Here is a 20,943-nt window from a genome sequence, read left to right on the forward strand (position 1 = left end):
ATTCAGCCTGTCGATTCTCTGCCAGCTCTCCACTCTTCACTGTTATCCCATAGCACTGCATTTATCCCCTTCTTGTACTTATCTAATTCTTTTCTGGAAGCCTCAGTTGGCTCAGTGCCCACCACCCTCTCAGGTAATACATTCCAGATCGTAACCTCTCCTGGCACAACAAAAACTTTGAGATAGTAGGAACTTCAGTAAGCTGGAGTCTGATATAACAAGGTGTGGAGCTGGATGAATACAGCAGGCCAAGCAGCATCAGAGGAGCAGGAGAGCTAGCGTTTTGGGTCTGGACCCTTCTTCAGAAATAAGGGTCCAGACCCGAAGTGTCAGCTTTCCTGATCCTCTGATGCTGCCTGGCCTGCTGTTTTCATCCAGCTCCACCCCTTGTTTCTTATAACAAAAACTTTTCATATTGTATTTGATTCTGCTGCTAGCCACATTAAATTTTGGTCCTTGCACAAATTTTCTCCCAGTTTCAACTGGTCTTCCCCTCTGAACCAGCCAGCTAGTTTTTACCTCCCAACTAGACAATCAATTCCTTACAGTCACCTTGAGAAATCTCTCCTCAACTACTCTGTTGAGATTCGTGATTTTGAATGCCACTATAAAATCGCCACTCAACCTTCTCTATTCTGAAGAGAACAACACTGGCCTGTCTTACACACGTACATAACTGAAGTCTCTTATCCTTGGAACTATTTTCATTCATGTCTTCTGCACCTGAGGCTGTCACATCTGTTTGAAAGTGCAACATTGAGAATTAGGCACAATAATCCAGTTAGAGCCAAATCAGAGTTTTACAATGGCTTATGAGGATTCTCTTGCTTTTGTACTCTGAGAATTCTATTTTTAAAAGTCAGAGATGTCACATGCTTTTTATCATTTTTTTAAAAATCCTACTGTGCCATCTCCAATGATTTGTGCATACATGTGTCCCATTCTCTCTGTTACAACACTTCAGAAACATACCCTTTATCTTGACCTGCCTCTCATTCTTCCGAACAAAAGGTACAACTTAACACTTCTGCCAGTTGTCTACTCATTCTGCTAGCTTGCCTTTGACAAATTGATGTCCATCACCATTCTCCACATAGCCCATAACACTACCAAATCTGATATCATCTACAATTTTAAAATTGTGCCTTGTATACTCAAGTAAAGTCATTAATAAAGATCAAGAAAAACAATGATCCTTAGACCGACATCCTGAGGAACCCAACTGCATATTTCCACACAACTAAAAATCAGCCATTCACCTGTCGACCATTCTCGTTTTCCTGCTTTTATGTCTTGTGCCTCACCTTTCTTGACTAGCTGATTATAACACTTTTCATCAAATGTCTTTTGATAATATTAGTTAACTGTGATTTGCCTTTAATAAATCCATATTTTCCTGAACTAATCCACACTGTCCAAGTAGCTCTTAATTCTTCTCCAGATTATAATTTCTAAGATTCTCAAATACAGTACTAAACTGACTTGCTGTAGTTGCTGGGATTAATACTACACCCATTTTTAAACAAGGATGTAATATTTGCAACACTCCAGCCTTTGGCACCACTCCTGTATCTAAAGCGGATTGGTAGATTATCGCTCATACTATTTCAGCTTCTGATCTCACTTCTCTGAGAACTCTAGGTTGCACCCCATCAGGACCTAATGACTTCCAACTTTAAATACAATACCCTTTCCATTAGCTTCCTCTTGAATAATTGTCAGCTCATCCTTCAACTCAACTGCATTCTCCTTTCCAATGACTTAATCAAAGAAGCGGATATTGCCCAAGATAAATGACAAGTGCTTATTTAGGTGCTCAGCTATGAGTAAATTGTGAAGAAGACATGAGGAGTCTGCAAAAGGACCATGTAGGATTAGTAAGTGGGCAGAAATTTAGCAGCCGGAGTAACCATGTGGTAAATTATGAAATTGCCCGCTTTGTAAGGAAGAATTTAAAAAACATAACTTCGCAGGTCTGGCAGCACCTGTGATCAAAAAATCAGAGTTAATCATTCAGATCTGCTGGCCCTTGCTCGGAAGCCATGAGTTTTGAGCAAGGGTCATCCGACCCGAAGCGTTAACTCTGATATTTTCTTCATAGATGCTGCCAGACCTGCTGAGCTTTTTCAGCGACTTTGTTTTTGTTCCTGATTTACAGTATCCGCAGCTCTTTTGGTCTTTTAAAAAAAGCTTGTTACTTCAGGTTACAGACATGGCAGAATTCTGCAGTGCAGAGGGATTTCGAAGTCCTGAAACATGAATGATAAAAATGTTGTATGGCAGGTATGGCATACAAAAATATGGTGGGCTTGCTATAACTGTACTAGGCGCAGGTCAGGTCACAGCTGGAATTCTGCAAATAATGTTGGTACCTTCACCTTAGGAAAGATATACTAGCATTGGAGGTTGTCCAAGAAGAAGGTTCACCAGTTGACTCCAGGTATGAAGGGATCCTCTTCTGAGGAGAGGTCAAGTAGGTTGGGTTTGTACACATTGCAGATTAGCAGAATGCGACGAGACTTTATTAAAACATGTAAGATTCTTAAGGGGCTTGAGTGGGTAGATGTGAACAGGCTGTTACTCCTTGTGTGAAGTCTAGGAACAGAAGCCATAATGCCAAAAAGTGAGGAGATAGCCATATCAGACGGAGATGAGGAATGTTTTTTCTTTCAGAGAATGGTCAATTTGTGGAATTTCTAACAGCAGAGCGCTGTTGACACTGGGTCTATGTATACATTCCTGAGCAAGGTAGACAGATTTTTAATCAGTATGAGAATCAAGGATCATGGGGACAAGGCAGGAAAGTGGAGTTGAGGTTCATTAAATCAGCCACAAAGAGAGGAGCACACCCAATGGACCAACTGGCCTCCTGCTCCTAACTCTTAGGGTCTTGCACATGTAATTAAGGCAGCAAATGGAAAGTTGTTGATAAGAATTTAAGAAGCCAAATTTGGAGTACTGTATACAGTTTTGATCTCCTAATTTAGTTAAGAATACTGGTGAGTAAGAAACAGTTCAAAGTAAGTGCACCTGACTCATTTCTGGAGTTAAACAGATTGGCTTCTAAAACCCAGGGATTGTAAGAACTGCCGATGTTGGAGGCAGAATTAACACAGTGTGAAGCTGGAGGAGAACAGCAGGACAGGCAGCATCAGAGGAAAGCTGATGATTCGGGTTGTGGCCCTTCTTCAGACACATGGGAGGGGGAAGGGAGCTCTGAAATAAAGAGAGAGGAGAGGTGGGGCTGGAGAAGGTATTGGGACGGTGATAGGTGAGTGCAGGTAGGCAGTCGTGGGAGTTGGCCAGTGAGGTGGGAGGAGCGGATAGATGGGACAGAAGATAGACAGGCTGTGTCAGGCCAAGGAGGCAGGGATGAGAGGGAGGGTTGGACATGGGATGAGGCTGGGGGTGGGGAGATGTTGAAGCTGATAAAAACCACATTGAGGCCACTGGATTGTAGGGTGCCAAAGCGGAATATGAGGTGCTGCTCCTCCAGTTTCTGGGTGTTGGCGTTGTGACACTGGAGGAGGCCCAGGATGGACATGTCAACCTAGGAGTTGGGGGAGGAGCTGAAATGGCTCGTGGCCAGAAGGTGTAGTCGTTTATCACGAATAAAGCCCAAGTGCACCAAAAAGCGGTCTCCAAGCCTCTGCTTGGTCTCACCGATGTAGAGGAGGCCACATCTAGAGCAGCGAATGCAGTAGACCACATTGACAGATGTGCAGGTGAACCTCTGTCAGATGTGGAACATTTGTTTGGTTCCTTGGATGGGGGTGAGGAGGAGGAAGGTGTAGGGGCAGGTGTAGCACTTCCTGCGTTTGCAGGGAAAAGTGCCGGGGGTGGTGGGGCTAGTGGGGAGTGTAGAGTGGCCGAGGGAGTTGCGGAGAGAGTGGTCCCTGTGGAAGGCAGATAAGGGTGGAGATGAAAATATATCCTTGGTTGTGTGGTCAGATTGCAGGTGGTGGAAATCGCGGAGAATGATATGTTAAATCAGATAGGGTGATACGTGAGGACAAGGGGGATTCTGTCTTTGTTTTTATTGTGGGGAGGGGGTGTGAGGGCAGAGGTGCAGAAAAAGCAAGAGATGCAGTCGAGAGCATTTTTGACCACTGAAGGGTGGAAGTTGAGGTTGTTGAAATACAAGGATATCTGGGATGTTCATAAGTGAAACACCCAATCCCGGGAGCAGACATGGAGGAGGCAAAGGAATTGGGAATAGGAGATCACCTTTTTGCAGGAAGGTGGAGGGGAGGAGGTGCAAGTCCAGGTAGCTGTGGGAGTGGGTGGGCTTGAAATAGATACCAGTTTCGATTGGCGTCTTCTAAAACCCACCTGTTTCACCAAGTAACTTAAGGGAAGGAAACTGCTGCCTTATTTAGGCTGGTCTACATGTGACTCTAGATCCACTGCAATAACTTAACGATCATCTGAAATGGTCCAGCAAGCCACTAGAAAGACAAAACAAAAATGAAACCAGGTAGACCATGTGGTATCGACCTAGGCACCAGAAATGACATGGACAAAAACAAACTTGCCAGCCCAGCTAAGTCCTCTTTAATAACCTCTCAGAGTCAGTGAAAGAATTGGGAGAGTTATCTCATGGGTGTCAAGAAACAGCATGACATTGTCATGCTCTCAGAATTACACCATTCCCATATTGATGAAGTCATCACCATCCTTAGCTCTGTCCTGTTGCACCAGTAGGGCAAGACTGGCAGGAGTGGTGTTACTGTGTCCACAACTAGGAGGGAATTGCCCTGGCAGTGCTCAAAATTGACTCCAAACAGCCAAAGTAGCTCAATATTGGCACGACTGATCAGTTTGGTTGGTTCCTAAATGACATAGCTGTTAGCTGGAGGGCGGGGGGACGACAATATTCAGTCACCTATCTCCTGACTCCCCCAAGCCTATACAAAATCTCCAAGACTTAAGTTAGGAACGTTATAAATGACGGGGGATAAATGAAAACGTAACTCAGACATAGAGATAATGGGAGCTGCAGATGCTGGAGATTCCAAGATAACAAAGTATGAAGCTGGATGAACACAGGCCAAGCAGCATCTCAGGAGCACAAAAGCTGACGTTTCGGCCCTGGACCCTTCATCGGAGAGGAGGATGGGGAGAGGGTTCTGAAATAAATAGGGAGAGAGGGGGAGGCGAACCGAAGATGGATAGAGGAGAAGATAGGTGGAGAGGAGAGTAAAAGTGGGGAGGTGGGGAGGGGATAGGTCAGTCCGGGGAGGACGGACAGGTCAAGGAGGCGGGATGAGGTTAGTAGGTAGGAATTGGAGGTAATGTTCTATGTTTGTGGTGCTCAGTTACGAGTGGTGTACCACAAGGATCTTGAGGTGGGAGGAGGGGATAGGTGAAAGTAAGAACAGGTTAGGGAGGCGGGGACGAACTGGACTGGTTTTGGGATGCAGCGGGGGGAGGGGATGAGCTGGGCTGGTTTTGTGATGCAGTCGGGGAAGGGGAGATTTTGAAGCTTGTGAATTCCACATTGATACCATTGGGCTGCAGGGTTCCCAAGCAGAATATGAGTTGCTGTTCCATCATGGGCCTCCTGCAGTGCCACAATGATGCCACCCGAAGGTTGCAGGAACAGCAACTGCTATTCCGTTTGGGAACCCTGCAGCCCAATGGTATCAATGTGGAATTCACAAGCTTCAAAATCTCTCCTTCCCCCACTGCATTCCAAAACCAGCCCATCTCATCCCCTCCCCCAACTGCATCCCAAAACCAGCCCAGTTCGTCCCCGCCTCCCTAACATGTTCTTCCTTTCACCTATCCCCTCCTCCCACCTCAAGCCGCACCTCCATTTCCCACCTACTAACCTCATCCCACCTCCTTGACCTGTCTGTCCTCCCTGGACTGGCCTATCCCCTCCCTACTCCCCACCTATACTCTCCTCTCCACCTATCTTCTCCTCTATCCATCTTCAGTCCGCCTCCTCCGCTCTCCCCATTTATTTCAGAACCCTCTCTCCACCCCCCCCCCCCTCCGATGAAGGGTCTAGGCCCGAAATGTCAGCTTTTGTACTCTTGAGATGCTGCGTGGCCTGCTGTGCTCATCCAGCTTCACACTTTGTTATTTTATAACCATAGTTGATTTTTGACCTCAACCAGTGTTCATACACACGTATGATTACAGTGGGTTTAGCATACTTAAAAATGGTGAAAATGTAAATTGAAAATGAATAATTAGCTTAGACAGTCATGAAAATCATAGGAGACTTTGGTGGATGATCAATATATATTACCACAAAAATTGAAAGGTATGCAACAAAATTCAGTGTTCCTTTAATTTACTGAAACATTTAACTTAAAGTAACACTGAAAAAGAGACTTCATATTTAATTGTGCTGCTTTAATAATTAGACCATTAGAAATTTGGTGGACTTGTTCTATAGCAGAAGATTGCAACCAAGTACTAAGCAATAATTTGCGGAGAAAAATGCAGAGGGATGTGCTCTCGACAGGAAAATTTTAACCTAGGTTTCTGGGTTGGAGAGTGATAAGTGGTTGGTTAGCTGTTTTAACAATGGTATTATTGCTGTTACACGCTGCACGACTTTGAGATGGGTGTGTTGTTGGCAGACTTTTCTCAACCTGCGAAAGTCGTCTGTCAGGATTAAACAAAAACAACTAAAAATTAACTCCCTCGAACATGTTGTCAGTACATTTACAGGATATTAACTTCTCGGTGTCTCATAATCACCCTGACATTTCCCGCTTTATCCTTTACATGGAATTTTTCATTTGAAGCAGATAGTTTGGATAGAACTGCTCCCACCTGTGACATCACAATGTTCAGTTTCAGTTCGACTGCAAGTGTCGAGATTCAATTGTGAACAGTTCTTCTCATTCATTCATCCTAAAGTCAAAAATGTTTGCAAACTTGAGGAGTTCTGCACAAAGGGGTAGACCTTCTGATAGTTCAGAAAATCATGGGTAATGTTTCTTTGACTTCCTGTTGAGAATTTCTGACATGGTGGGCATATACAAACGTAAAAATAATGTTCAGTGTTTCTAAGCTATGTTCATTCATAAGAATGGAAGAAATAGGTTCAGGAAGAGAGCATGCAGCCTGTTGAACCTGGCCTGCCATTTAGTTTGATCCTAGCAGATTTTATCCTTCGACTGTACTTTTCTGTCTGTTCCCCATATCCTTCGACTCTTTGCAAGATCAAAAATTTGTCTACCTATGCCTTAAACGTACACTGCACACCACGGGTAGAGAATTCACAACTTGTCTCAGTGCAGGCAGAACTTATATCCACAGACCCTGTTTTTCTTTCGTGGCTGTTTCACTGCTTCAGGACAAACTACTGCAAGGATAAATTAATCCTTTAAGGACATAGCACATTTCATCTGGTTTTAATTATTAGACTGTTCTAATGCTAATTCGTTTCCTATTGAGGCTACAATTTTGATCTGCAGATTTCAAAGAATGTTATTGTAGCTCTTATCAACTATTAATTATTGGCAATTTGAAAATGGAAAGGTGTTTATGCTGGTGAGTGAGTGCAGATTTAGGGGCCACTCTTTTAAAATTAGACGTTCCCATGTCAAATGCGAGAAGTCACAGGTATAAGGAGGGAGGGGGTAAACTGGGTCTAGAAGTATCTGCTGATTTGCATTACCAGTTCAGATATTTCACTCAAATGTCAGTTTTCATACAACTCTATTTTTTTTCCAGCTTTAAATGTAATTACAGAATTTAATCCTGCAAAGGCAAAGTTGCTACAACAGCGATTTCCTCTGCTGTTCATCAGTATAGCTTTCGCATCTTAAATTGTTAAGCCTGCAAATTATAAATGACAGACAACTTCTCTGAATGGTTGTCAGACTTCTGGCTGTCCTTCAGCAAGAGGTAAATGGTGGAAAGAATAAATTATGTCAACATGTAACATGTTAACACTATGTGTCAAACCAATTCTTAGGCACATAATAACCAAACATTTACACACAGCAGCTACCTAACTATACATAAAAATACTGAAAAAAAAAGTTTCTAAAATGTGTTCTCTAGCCTATCATATACTCATCGGTAGATTACTGGAAGTACTGATTATGCCACATTTTAATACAGATAAATGTCAAGAGGACCCCTCTAAATTTCAAGCTTTGAAGTTGCTTCCTAATTATTATTTCAAAAATAGCTTTAATTAAACATTCTAAGTTAATTTATTGTTGGCGACTTTCAGTATGGTGCCAAATATTAGCTGACCCCATGAAGTAAGATCAATTTGAGTTAGAGGTCACACCAAGATTAACTGTTAGATTGCCCGCATTACCAGTCTGCAGATTTAAGGAAGACTTACATCTGTTCATTTCCCGAGTGATTCTACATCAATCGTAACATAATTTAATCTTGGTTCTTAAAAGCTGACATCTTTGTTTCCTAAATTAATGAAAATTTATTCTTTGTCAGAGCTCTAGGAACTGCAATCAGCTTGGTAAGCCAGGGTCATACTCTAATTCTGAAGAAAGGTCACTAAACTCAGTCTTCTCTCCATAGATGCTGCCAGGCCTGCTGTATCTAAGGGTCCAAATTTCTTCTGCAATTTGTTTTTGTCTGTTTTATATATCCAGCATGCAACTTGCACTCTCAAGGGACAGAGACATTTGGTCCAGACTCTCCTGTCCAAATAATGGCAGGTGAGACACAATCCTTCATTATTATCATGAACAGAACTTGCATTTATATAACATCTTTGATGACGACAGGATGCTTAGAAGATGCACCCAGTATTGCAGGTGAATTCAAAGCTTTATGAAGACAATGAGACAGGCCTACATTACTGGCACCGCCATTTAGGTTCCCTGTTAACTGACTATTCCCATAACTCCCCAACACACCCAAGATGCCAAGGCCTTCCCACTTCACCGTTGCCAGCCCGAAGCCTCCAGGCAAGGTGACATTTTCCAGCACCCCTCCCTTGTGCTGCATAGCTCAAGAAAAATTGCAGACCTGAACCACAAATGCACAAAGCTGACAGTCCCATGTCATCCTTAAACAGATAAGAATTTGGTGCCATTAGATTATGACTATCATGAACATAGGATGCATTTAGAAAAAAAAAGTTTTACTTCCACGAGCAGTTACTGCACACAGCTGAATTACAAGTAATAAACCGCCACTGAATGGCATGCGGCCTGACCCCCCACAAAGAAACCACTCAATTATACTCAAAATCTGTCATTGAGGAAGTGAAATTGAAGCTTCGCCTAATTAAGTCACTACGTACACCACATTACCCACTCTTGTCAGCTCTCCATAATTTCAGAATTTTTTAATGTTTGTATGCAGCAAGTGAAATAAGAATTCTTGCACGAAAGAAGAAAAAGAAACATTCAGAGCTACATTTTACAGCACCACTCTCACAGCACTGTGTCATCTGAAATGGAAAAAATCTGATGAATTCCACAAACTTCTGTGAAGAACCTTTATCCAGTGGCAATTGTTGCAAGAAAGAAGTAGTCTTCCCTCAATTTTATTCCAATTATCTGATGTGAAAATTACATTTTATTGTTAAAACTCATCATAACGTTGATAATCTCCCAAATAAGATATCACATTTCTCCAAACATTAATGTAAACACATATCTAAGTATTTATCATGCATATATATCCTTGAGGCATTGTCTTTTAAAGTACATTTGAAACTTCACTTGAAATTTATGCCTGAACTTAGCAATATTTGCTACTTGCATTGCATAACAACAATAAAAAGGTATTGTCAACAACACTGACAGTAATTGCCCCTAAGGTCAATTTCACAAAAGGACGGTTTGGAGAAACAGTGCTGGTGGATGCAGCAATGAGCTTTCAATATTTATTGGTTTCACTGTAAATGCAAGAAAATTTAATTTTAATTTTATACATTTCAGGTTCCGAGTCAACGTCCAAACTATTCGAGCGAATAAAAATTCAATATTATACCTTAACAAATGTTTCTGGCATAATCAAACGGCAGATAAATGTGTCAAACTTCTTTGATTTGTCAGTGGGTTGTTGGTTAAACATCATCTGCATAGTAAAGTGTCAGCACAGTGTGGAGCTGAATGAACACAGCAGGTCAGGCAGCTTCAGAGGTCAGAATAGTCAAGGTTTTGGGTCAGGACCTTTTATTAGATGTTCTGATGAAGGGTCTCGACCCGAAACCTCAACCTTCTTGTTCCTGTAATGCTGCCTGGCCTGCTGTGTTCCTCCAGCTCCACACTGTGTTGCAGATGACATGAAGATTAGCGGAATAACAGATTGTGAAGGGGACTGTCAGAGAATGCAGCAGAATATAGATGGATTGGAGAGTTGGGCGGAGAAATGGCAGATGGAGTTCAATCCAGGCAAATGCAGGGTGATGCATTTTGGAAGATCCAATTCAAGAGTGTAAATGGAAAAGCCCCGGGGAAAACTGATGCGCAGAGATCTGGGTGTTCAGTTCCACTGTACCCTGAAGGTGGCAACGCAGGTCGATAGAGTGGTCAAGGCGGCATATGGCATGCTTTCATTCATTGGACAGGGTACTGAGTGTAAGAGTTTGCAGGTCATGTTACAGTTGCATAGGACTTTGGTTCGACTACATTTGGAATACTGCATACAGCTCTGGTCACCACATTACCAAAAGGATGTGGATGCTTTGGAGAGGGTACAGAGGAGTTCACCAGGATGTTGCCTGGTATGGAGGGCACGAGCTATGAGGAGAGGTTGAGTAGATTAGGATAATCATGAGGGGGTCTCCCCTCAACCTCCATCTTTCTAATGACCTGATTGAGGTCTACAAAATCATGAAAGGTATAGACAGGGTGGATAGGAAGAAGCTTTTTTCCCCCCATAGTGGGGGACCCAATTATGAGGGGTCACAATTTCAAGGTGACAGGGTAAAAGTTTAAGGGAGATGTGTGTGGTAAGTTCTTTATGCAGAGGGTGGTGGGTGCCTGGAACGCATTGCCAGCTGAGGTAGTAGAGTCTGGTATGATAGCGTCATTTAAGATACATCTAGACAGATTCATGAATGGGCAGAGAGCAGAGGGATACAGATCCTTGGAAAATAGGTGACAGGTTTAGATAGACGATCTGGTTTAGCGCAGGCTTGGAAGGCCAAAGGGCCTGTTCCTGTGCTGTAATTTTCTTTGCTCTTTGTTGTTCTTGACTCTGACCCCAGCATCTGCAGTTCTTGCTATCTCTGAGTGGCTATATCTGCATAACTGTAACACATACCAAACAAAAGTCACTAGGTTCAGAGATAATGGGAACTGCAGATGCTGGAGGTTCCAAGATAATAAAAATGTGAGGCTGGATGAACACAGCAGGCCAAGCAGCATCTCAGGAGCACAAAAGCTGACGTTTCGGGCCTAGACCCTTCATCAGCTTCACTAGGTTCATTTCACTTTCTGCCACTCGTTGACTGGTCAGGATCAAAGCAACAGCTGCAATTAGCCTCAGCACCTGTGTGGTTTAGGATGGGGAGGTGTCAGTCTGTCTATATTCTGGATTGTGATCAGTGAGCTGTGGTTAAAACAATACACATCACCATCTGATGACTAAGATGCACTTCATGTTACAATCCTAGCTGATGTTTAACAATAAAACAGATGTTTATTACACAAAAGAATTAAGATAAAATAGGACAAAGCAAACTATTTACAGATAATGCAAACTTAAAGATTTAGAAATACGGTAAAATATAATCTAATTAATCCTAAAAATGTTCCTTTATGGGAGTTACACCAAATAAAATATCCCTCTCTTTCACATCGATGAGGCTTATTTTAACTATGAGCTGCAATGATGCTTCTTGAGCATCTGAGCATTCTTGAGCATTTGCAAACCTTCCATAGATGGCAAGTATCTTTGCTTCCCCTAGAACACAGAACATAGAATATAGAACATTACAGCACAGTACAGGCCCCTCAGCCCTCGATGCCGACCTGTCATACCGATCTCAAGCCCATCTAACCTACACTATTCCATGTACATCCATATGTTTGTCCAATGACGACTTAAATGTACTTAAAGTTGGCGAATCTACTACCGTTGCAGGCAAAGCGTTCCATTCCCTTACTACTCTCTGAGTAAAGAAACTACCTGACATCTGTTCTACATCTTTCACCCCTCAATTTAAAGTTATGCCCCCTTGTGCTCGCCATCACCATCCGAGGAAAAAGGCTCTCCCTATCCACCCTATATAACCCTCTGATTATCTTATATGTCTCAATTAAGTCACCTTTCAACCTTCTACTCTCTAACGAAAACAGCCTCAAGTCCCTCAGCCTTTCCTCGTAAGACCTTCCCTCCATACCAGGCAACATCCTAGTAAATCTCCTCTGCACCCTTTCCAAAGCATCCACATCCTTCTTATAATGCGGTGACCAGAACTGTATGCTATACTCCAAGTGCGGCCACACCAGAGTTTTGTACAGCTGCAGCATAACCTCATGGTTCCGGAACTCGATCCCTCTATTAATAAAAGCTAAAATACTGTGTGCCTTCTTAACAGCCCTGTCAACCTGGGTGGCAACTTTCAAGGATCTGTGTACATGGACACCGAGATCTCTCTGCTCATCTACACTACCAAGAATCTTACCATTAGCCCAGTACTTTGCATTCCGGTTACTCCTACCAAAGTGCATCACCTCACACTTGTCTGCATTAAACTCCATGTGCCACCTCTCAGCCCAGCTCTGCAGCTTATCTATGTCTCTCTGTAACCTACAACATCCTTCGTCACTACCCACAACTCCACCGGCCTTAGTGTCGTCTGCAAATTTACTAACCTATCCTTCTACGCCCTCATCCAGGTCATTTATAAAAATGACAAACAGCAGTGGACCCAACACCGACCCTTGCGGTACACCACTAGTAACTGGTCTCCAGGATGAACATTTCCCATCAACCACCACCCTCTGTCTTCTTTCAGCAAGCCAATTTCCGATCCAAACTGCTATATCTCCCACAATGCCATTCCTCCACATTTTGTACAATAGCCTACTATGGGGAATCTTATCGAATGCCTTGCTGAAATCCATATACACCACATCAACTGGTTTACTCTCATCTACCTGTTTGGTCACATTCTCAAAGAACTCAATAAGGTTTGTGAGGCACGACCTACCCTTCACAAAACCGTGCTGACTATCCCTAATCAAATTATTCTTTTCTAGATGATTATAAATCCTATCCCTTATAACCTTTTCCAACACTTTACCAACAACTGAAGTAAGGCTCACTGGTCTATAATTACCAGGGTTGTCTCTACTCCCCTTCTTGAACTGGGGAACCACATTTGCGATCCTCCAGTCGTCTGGCACTATTCCTGTAGACGATGACAATGACAGAAACTATGGGTGTGTCTCCTAAGCCCAAAACACACTTCTGGAATATTCTTTCTGGAAGCTTAATCCACTACAGTGTTTACTCTGAGATAGTAGGAACTGCTGATTCTGGAGAATCTGAGAATAACAAAGTATACAGCTGGAGGAACACAGCAGGCCAGGCAATATCAGAGGAGCAGGATAGCTGACATTTCAGGTTGGGACTCTTCTTCAGAAGGGATTTCTGAAGAACGGTCAAAACCCGAAACGTCAGCTTTCCTGCTCCTCTAATGCTGCCTGACCTGCTGTGTTCCTCCAGCTCTACTGTGTTATTTTACATTGCTTACTCTGTTTGCTCAAACCCGCCCAAATGTAAACAAATTCCTATTAGCCTCCACTGTAACACTCTCAGGCTGTTTTTAAGAAGTATTCACCATGGCTAGAGAAATACCAATGAGTGAATTATTAAACCCCTTCAGACACAGAGCAAACCCAAGCCACCTGTTCAAAATTCACAGATGTGAAATAAGTGATATCAACTCACACTTAAGTTCATCATTCATCACTGTTAAGTAGGCTAGTAAAATTTAATAAGCAGATTTGCAACGAAAATAACCATTTAGGCACTAAAGGAAATTTCTAGGAACCAGCTCAGAGACCATAACAAATGGTGGGACCAAGAATATGGAGGATTGCGAAGGAGTGGAGCTGGTGTTGGAAACTGGAAACTGTAATTTCAGTTCAGCAAGATCATAATGTCGAATGAGAAGACGGCATTTCGTTCATTTAAACAACTTCTTCACTTGAACTGGTGGTGTTTGATGCATGCCCTGTACACTTAAAATGAAACATGCTTTAATTTCAGCATTAACTGTCTTAACTTGGAGTGTAAAATTCACAAAATAAAGCTTTAAACTCTTGATGCACCACAATTCCAAAGTTCTGAATATGATAAGTGCATACTTACAAACTTCCTTTTCTTGGCAAACTTAATTCTTTCTGCAAAATAAACACAAAAAGATGCACATTATTTCAACAAATAGTTTAATTTAGCACTGTTTCAGTAGAATTTCATTTAAGAAGAGAGGCATGCATAAATATCACATCCTGAGCTAGTAGGAACAATAAAATGGCATCATGGCACTGTAAGCTTAAAGCTCAATTCTGTCATTCTGTCATGGCAAACCGTGTGAGAAAGCAGGACTCACAATCCAATGCTGATAGAATATAGATTATTAATAAATCCTTTTTTTAAATGTAGCACAAACCATTCACTTACAAATCATGCTACAGCATTCGGACAGAAATGAGAAAAAATATTGAAATCCTTCCGGATCATTGTGGGCACAATGATTACAATCTAACCAGATGACATCTTCTCCTCTCTGCTTCAATATCAACCATCTAATCACTGCTGAACTAAGATTTCCACAAATTCATTAAATGCTTGTTTAACTTCTCACATTTACTCATCCACTTGACCACTACTCGTTCCTGAAAATAGACAGCTGGAAGTACCAACAAGTCATGACTATACGTGCAAGCAAACTCTCAACTCTATTGAGTTTAGTGCAACATTTAAAAATAAATTCACAAATTGGTAGCAAAAGAAATGAACTGAAAACAGACAGATTATCTAAATTTAACCATTAAAAACATATTATATTCTCGTGTTTCAAATTTGCCATGAGGAATGTTTCATTAATTTGCATCATCTATGGATATCTTTACTGCAGCCTGCAAGAACACACAACAATCTCTTAGGAAAATATCATGTATTGATTGATTTGTGCCAGAGAGAAGGAAAGGCTTTAATGTATGCAGTCTTGCACACTGTACAAATTCAAAGATGTACCACTAGGTGGTAGTGAGTACACGCTTATAAACCCAACACCTCAAAATATGACAACACAGAAGCAGCAAACCAAGAACTAACACTTTAATTGGTGCAATTTTATTACCTTCTTTATTGTCATTAAATGAAATACCCTCTTTATTCATGTGCCCTTTTCCCATTTTGCAAGGTTTTTGAGGAAATAGCACCTACTGGGCTTTTCAGGACAGAAATTAGCCCTCAAAGTTCAGCCACTTCGGCTGTCGGCATCACATAAAAAAAATTCAAGAATTTAAAGGCAATATGCAGGACTCAAAACATTTATTGTTATGTCGTATTTCAGCTCCCAACGCAACCCACCTTTTGGAGAGCCTTGGTATATAATATGTAAATTTCACCTTTCAAATATCACACATAGACCCTGATTCTCTGTTTTTTTACATCCTCGACACCTCCCTTTAGAAGGTTTCATTTTTTGTTTTAAAACAATTTAATTTTCAACTACTAGGCTTCAAAAAATATGCTGTACATAATTTACAAATATGCAAGCACGAAGAAGTCATGAAACAAAACATTATGTGAATATCTTTGATGGAAGGTTTCTTTCAGTTAATAGTGATAATGGGAACTGCAGATGCTGGAGAATCCAAGATAACAAGTGTGGAGCTGGATGAACACAGTAGGCCAAGCAGCATCTCAGGAGCACAAAAGCTGACGTTTCAGGCCTAGATGAAGGGTCTAGGCCCAAAACGTCAGCTTTTGCGCTCCTGAGATGCTGCTTGGCCTGCTGTGTTCATCCAGCTCCACACTTTGTTATCTTATTTCAGTTAATACTTCAGTTTCATGGCCCAATTAACGAAAATATGAAAGAGTGCTTAAAGGAAAAAAAAATTCCTTGCAAAAAAGAAACAAAAATGGAGGCAGAAATCCAGAGTTCCCATTCAAATCTATTGAAAATGTATCTACAATAAATAGTGCTATCGATACAAGAACTTGCAATTATGTAGGCAAGTAACCTCAGATTCTTGCCAATAACTTAACACAGTATTGATATGTCTTTATACCAGCATTGCCTGTAAAGTTCTGAGTCTTCAATGCCTTGCCTAGTTGCATAAAAGTGAAAGATTTAAACTCTGATCTAGTGTTCCAGCATCATAAATTACAATGATATATTTAGATTAGTAAAACTGCAAATCACAACTCGACTAAAGGGTATTCAATCATTCCCTAGCTAACTACAACAGAAAACTAAATCAAAAGGAAACCAAATTAAGCTGACATAAGAGACACAAGGCTTTTAATATGCTTTATGTTTCAGCTGTGCTCTGAAGCACAACATATTTCCCCTAGGTAACAAACATGATGCATAATTATTACTATTTCATTTCTGAATTCATCATCATCATTAGCTGGATCCTGAACATTTCAAGGCTCTACAGATGGTGACATTATTTTCATTTACATTGGAAGCTGAATGCTTTTAAAAGGAGCTTTGTCAACTGTACATTTCAATGACATTGCCTTCACCTTGTTCTTGAAATAACGCAATCTGAAACCAATAGTTGAGTGTCAAGATTTGACCATACATAATATGGATAACAGAACTACTTTAGCTGTCAATTCAAATACATTATCTACATTACATTACGAATGCACACAGCACTCAATATGGAGGTCAGTAATTCAATCCCTTAAATGCTTTCATCCATTAAGTGTGCATAATTTTGACTCACAATTACGCAATATATGTTTTAATCAATACTTCACCTTGCCCTAGTTGACAATTTCTTAGTAAATTTGTCTTACAGCTCTTATTAAAAAAGGGTAATTTTTTGATTCTATAATTGTATGATTTATATTACCATAGATCGTAGCAACCTTTGAAGCTTCAAAAAATCTTTCCAAAATTAAGGGTTACCTTGTTAAAAAAAATGAACACTGTGGGTAGTGCACCTTTGTTTGTCAGTCATCCTTTACAATGTGCTCTGTATGACCATGCCTTAAACTATATTCATATATATGATCTTGGTCTTTTTCTATAGAGCAGGGGACAATTCAAAGTTTTCAGATGATAAAAAATTGGGAGAATACAAACTGTGAGAAAGGTAGTGCTGAGATTCAAAACAACATTTATAAATAGAATGTATTACATGGTAAATGAAGTTCAATGTGGATAAGTGCGAGGTGACACGTGATAACAAGGAACACAAAAACTCTATAAAATAAAGGGTATAAATCCAAAGGATGTGCATCAGCAGAGAGACCTGGGTGGGTGTGCGCATAAGTCATTAAAAGGTGACAGGAGAAGTACAGCATTCATCAAGCAAACACTATTCTAGGATTCATTAATGGGAGCATAGAGTACAAGAGCAAGGAAATTATGCTAAACTTACATGGGACACAGGTTAAACGTCAGTTGCAGTACTGTATACAGGACTGGCGCTACACTTTAGCATGGACAGGAATGTATTGGAGAGTGCAGAAGAATGTTTCTAGACAAGAGATGCATTAGTTAAGAGGATAGATTGGATAAGCTGGGACAGTATTCTCTGTACAGAAGACCACGAGGAGATTTGATATAAAAGTTTTAAAAATTAAGTGGTTTTGGATAGAACAGATAGACAGTAACTTGTAAAAGGCCAGAGGGCACAGTTTTGAAGTGTTTTATAGAAATAAGCAAATGTGAGATGAGAAAAACCGCTTTTACACAGCAAGTTATTAGGATACGGAATACACTGTCTGGAAATGTGGTGGAAGCAGATTCGGTTGAGGCATTCAAGAGGGTATCGGCCGATTATTTAAATAGAAACAATGTACAGGATTATGGAGATAAAGCAGGGGATTGCCACCACAGAGAGCTAGTGCAGACGTGACGAGTTGACTAGCCACTTTTTGCACCATAACAATTCTATGATTCTGTGAAATTCTCACATTCTGCTTGGCAAATAGTCTGAAAACATGCTTAACCCCACGCAGCAACTTATAATCAACTATAGTATTAAACATTCCTGTCTTAGCTAAGAAAGAGACAAAGTCGGAACTGTACGTCCCAAACACTCAGCTGTTAGCTTAAATATGGCTAACTTTATATCAAGTATAGTCCTAAACATGTGCATTGATACTGAAAGAATGATGTTATCTTATATACAGGATCAACTTAAGTAACACAATCTGTTATGCTTACCAAAGAATTATTGCAAAAGAAAGACAGCTGGCATCAGATCCCACAGTACACTGATCATACAGGACAAATATTATGGAAACATGGCTATATTTAGCTATAATTAATGAGATGTGAAATAATACAATTGATAGAAAAAAGTCATTGCTTGTTAATATTTTCATGAAGTCAGCTACAGCTAGACATTGTTTGGGAAAACCTAAATCAAGTGTAAAGGACATTAGAAGTTAATTATCATGCAAATGCAGCCATCTCCTGTTCTCCATAAAATTGTTAAACACCTCTAAATCTTTTCCTATTCATACACCTATCCAAATGTCTTTTAAATGTTGTAGCTGTACCTGCATCTAACACTTCCTCTGGCAGATCATTCCACATGTGAAACACCCTCCGTGTGAAAATGTTAGCCCTCAGATCCCTTTCAACCTTTCTCATCTCACTTTAAAATTATGCCTTCTAGTTTTGAACTCTCTCACCCTAGGGAAAAGATCTTTGTTATTCATGTTACCTTTGCTATTCACCTTATCTATGCTCCTCATGATTTTATAAATCTCTGTCAGGTTACCCCTCAACATCCTATGCCTTCCTGCTCCTCTGATGCCAGCTGTGTTCATCCGGCTCTGCACCTTGCTATCTCGGCTTATCCAGCCTCTTCTTATACCTCAAACACTCCGTTCTTGGTAATATCCTTGTAAATCTTTTCTGTACCTTCTCCAATTTGATAATATCTTTCTTACACCGGAACGATCAAAGCTGCACAGAGTACTCCAAAAGTGGCCTCACCAACATCGCATACAACAACAACACAAATGTCCTAAACACCTATATTTGGTCTGAGCAATTAAGGCAAGTATGCCAAACGCCTTCTTTACCACGCTGTGATGCAACTTTCAATGAACTGTGTACCTGAACCCCTGGGTCTCTCTGTTCTACAAGAGTCAAGGCTACACTGTCAGATAATTTAGAACTACTGTTTAATTCATACGTAGAAGCTTACCAGTTAACAACATACATCACATGACAGTTATCAGCAACAAAAGAGCTCAAGCCTTTAAAGCCCCATGTTTGGAAGCACCTTGACAATTCTACACACAAAGCACTAGCTTTTAAATTACAAGTAAATATTGATGTTACAACTCAGTGACTACTTTTGACTTCAGATTCTAGGCTTTGGAGGTTTAACATTTTATCTTGCTTAGTTTTCATTCCCACTTGCTTAATTAGGTTTTAAATCAAATTCAAAATTGCAATTTGTAAACATGATCCAACAATAAAACTGCATTTTTTTTAAAAAAGCTTGATTATGGTCATGAATGTGAAAGTGATTTGGGCTAAAGGATTTGAACATTAGCTCCCTCTATTTTTCATATGTGGCTCATTTCAAGCGAGATAATGGATAGGCTGATAGCAGGCAGCAACACACTTGGAGTTCAGATGTCAAATGTAGGAGCAGGAAACTCAAGTCCTTCATCAAAGTCATCATACCCCCAAGAGGCACTGATGCCTTCATGCACAATTTATTACAACAACCATAATACAAGCAGCACTTCTGAAGCCATTGTGGGTAGAATTTGCTTGCAGAGGTATAGAACAATTGCACTTAAAAGCATACCAATATGTCATATGATTCAGCTACAAAGAAGCAACCCTGCAGCTCAAAATTTGGAAATCTCATGATTATATGAATTGGAACGTAAGGTGTTTGAACTTTCTAATCACTGTACTTGATTACAAACTGCAACTGACTGAGGTTTAGTAAATCATAAAAAAACTATTTGAGAGGTTTTTTTGCTGATTCACAAAGTTTTAGCCTTACATGAATCAATCTCAGTAATGAAACAAAACAATGGAGAAATGGAGCAGGAAACCATGATGCAAGGGCTAATTAACAGGAAAATAACAAATGAAGTTAATTCAGCTCATTAAATATTTCACTGCTATGTACTGTCCAAATAACTGTAAGATAATTCTATCCAAAATAAGCATTATTACCCTTTCAAAGACATGCATAAAAGAATATTATTTCACTGCAGAATTATGTTCCTTTCATAACTTGCAATTGTAATTTTTATAAAATAATGGCCATGAAAAGAGTGCTGAGATTGATCTGTATCCCAGTTCAAAGAGCGATCCATGTGAATACGTGATCACATGCAATGCCAATGCAGGACCTTACTTAGAGGCCTGTGTTAATTAATGTTATTTTACTACTTACACTTGAACGCAAGTTTTGACTGATAGAAATGGAGTTGTATTCCATAGAATCAATGCTAAAGTTTTTGGCTATCAGTTTCTTACAGTTCTGTTCTTTAAAAAATTGTTACAGTAACCTTTCTGAACATTTTCAATATATATTTAACAAGCACTTACGTCATAAGTGTGTTCAAGTCTATAGGAGTACATTATTAAGAGGACTTCATTTTTCACATTTCATGTGTATACGTCTTGCACTAGCCATCCATGTGCTAGGCACAAAAATGTAAACTATGCAGGGCAAACTAACCTGGCTAATTATCATCCCATCAATCTGCTCCCAACTATTAGCAGAGTGATGGAAGATAACAAAGTGTGGAGCTGGATGAACACAGCAGGCCAAGCAGCATCTCAGGAGC

At 40.5% G+C, this 20,943-nt stretch overlaps 1 protein-coding gene across 10 annotated transcripts in view; it reads right to left on the reverse strand.

Annotated features, from left to right (window-relative positions):
* mast2 (microtubule associated serine/threonine kinase 2) overlaps positions 1-20,943 on the reverse strand; it is a 464,628-nt gene that overhangs the window by 219,642 nt on the left and 224,043 nt on the right. For all 10 annotated transcript variants that reach the window (XM_059647961.1, XM_059647949.1, XM_059647956.1 and 7 more), the window contains one exon: positions 14,284-14,315. In XM_059647961.1, coding sequence (XP_059503944.1) covers positions 14,284-14,315 — 32 coding nt within the window. The remainder of the gene's footprint in view (positions 1-14,283; positions 14,316-20,943) is intronic.

Source organism: Stegostoma tigrinum, chromosome 8 (assembly GCF_030684315.1).
Source record: "Stegostoma tigrinum isolate sSteTig4 chromosome 8, sSteTig4.hap1, whole genome shotgun sequence".
NCBI classification, from domain to species: Eukaryota; Metazoa; Chordata; class Chondrichthyes; order Orectolobiformes; family Stegostomatidae; genus Stegostoma; species Stegostoma tigrinum.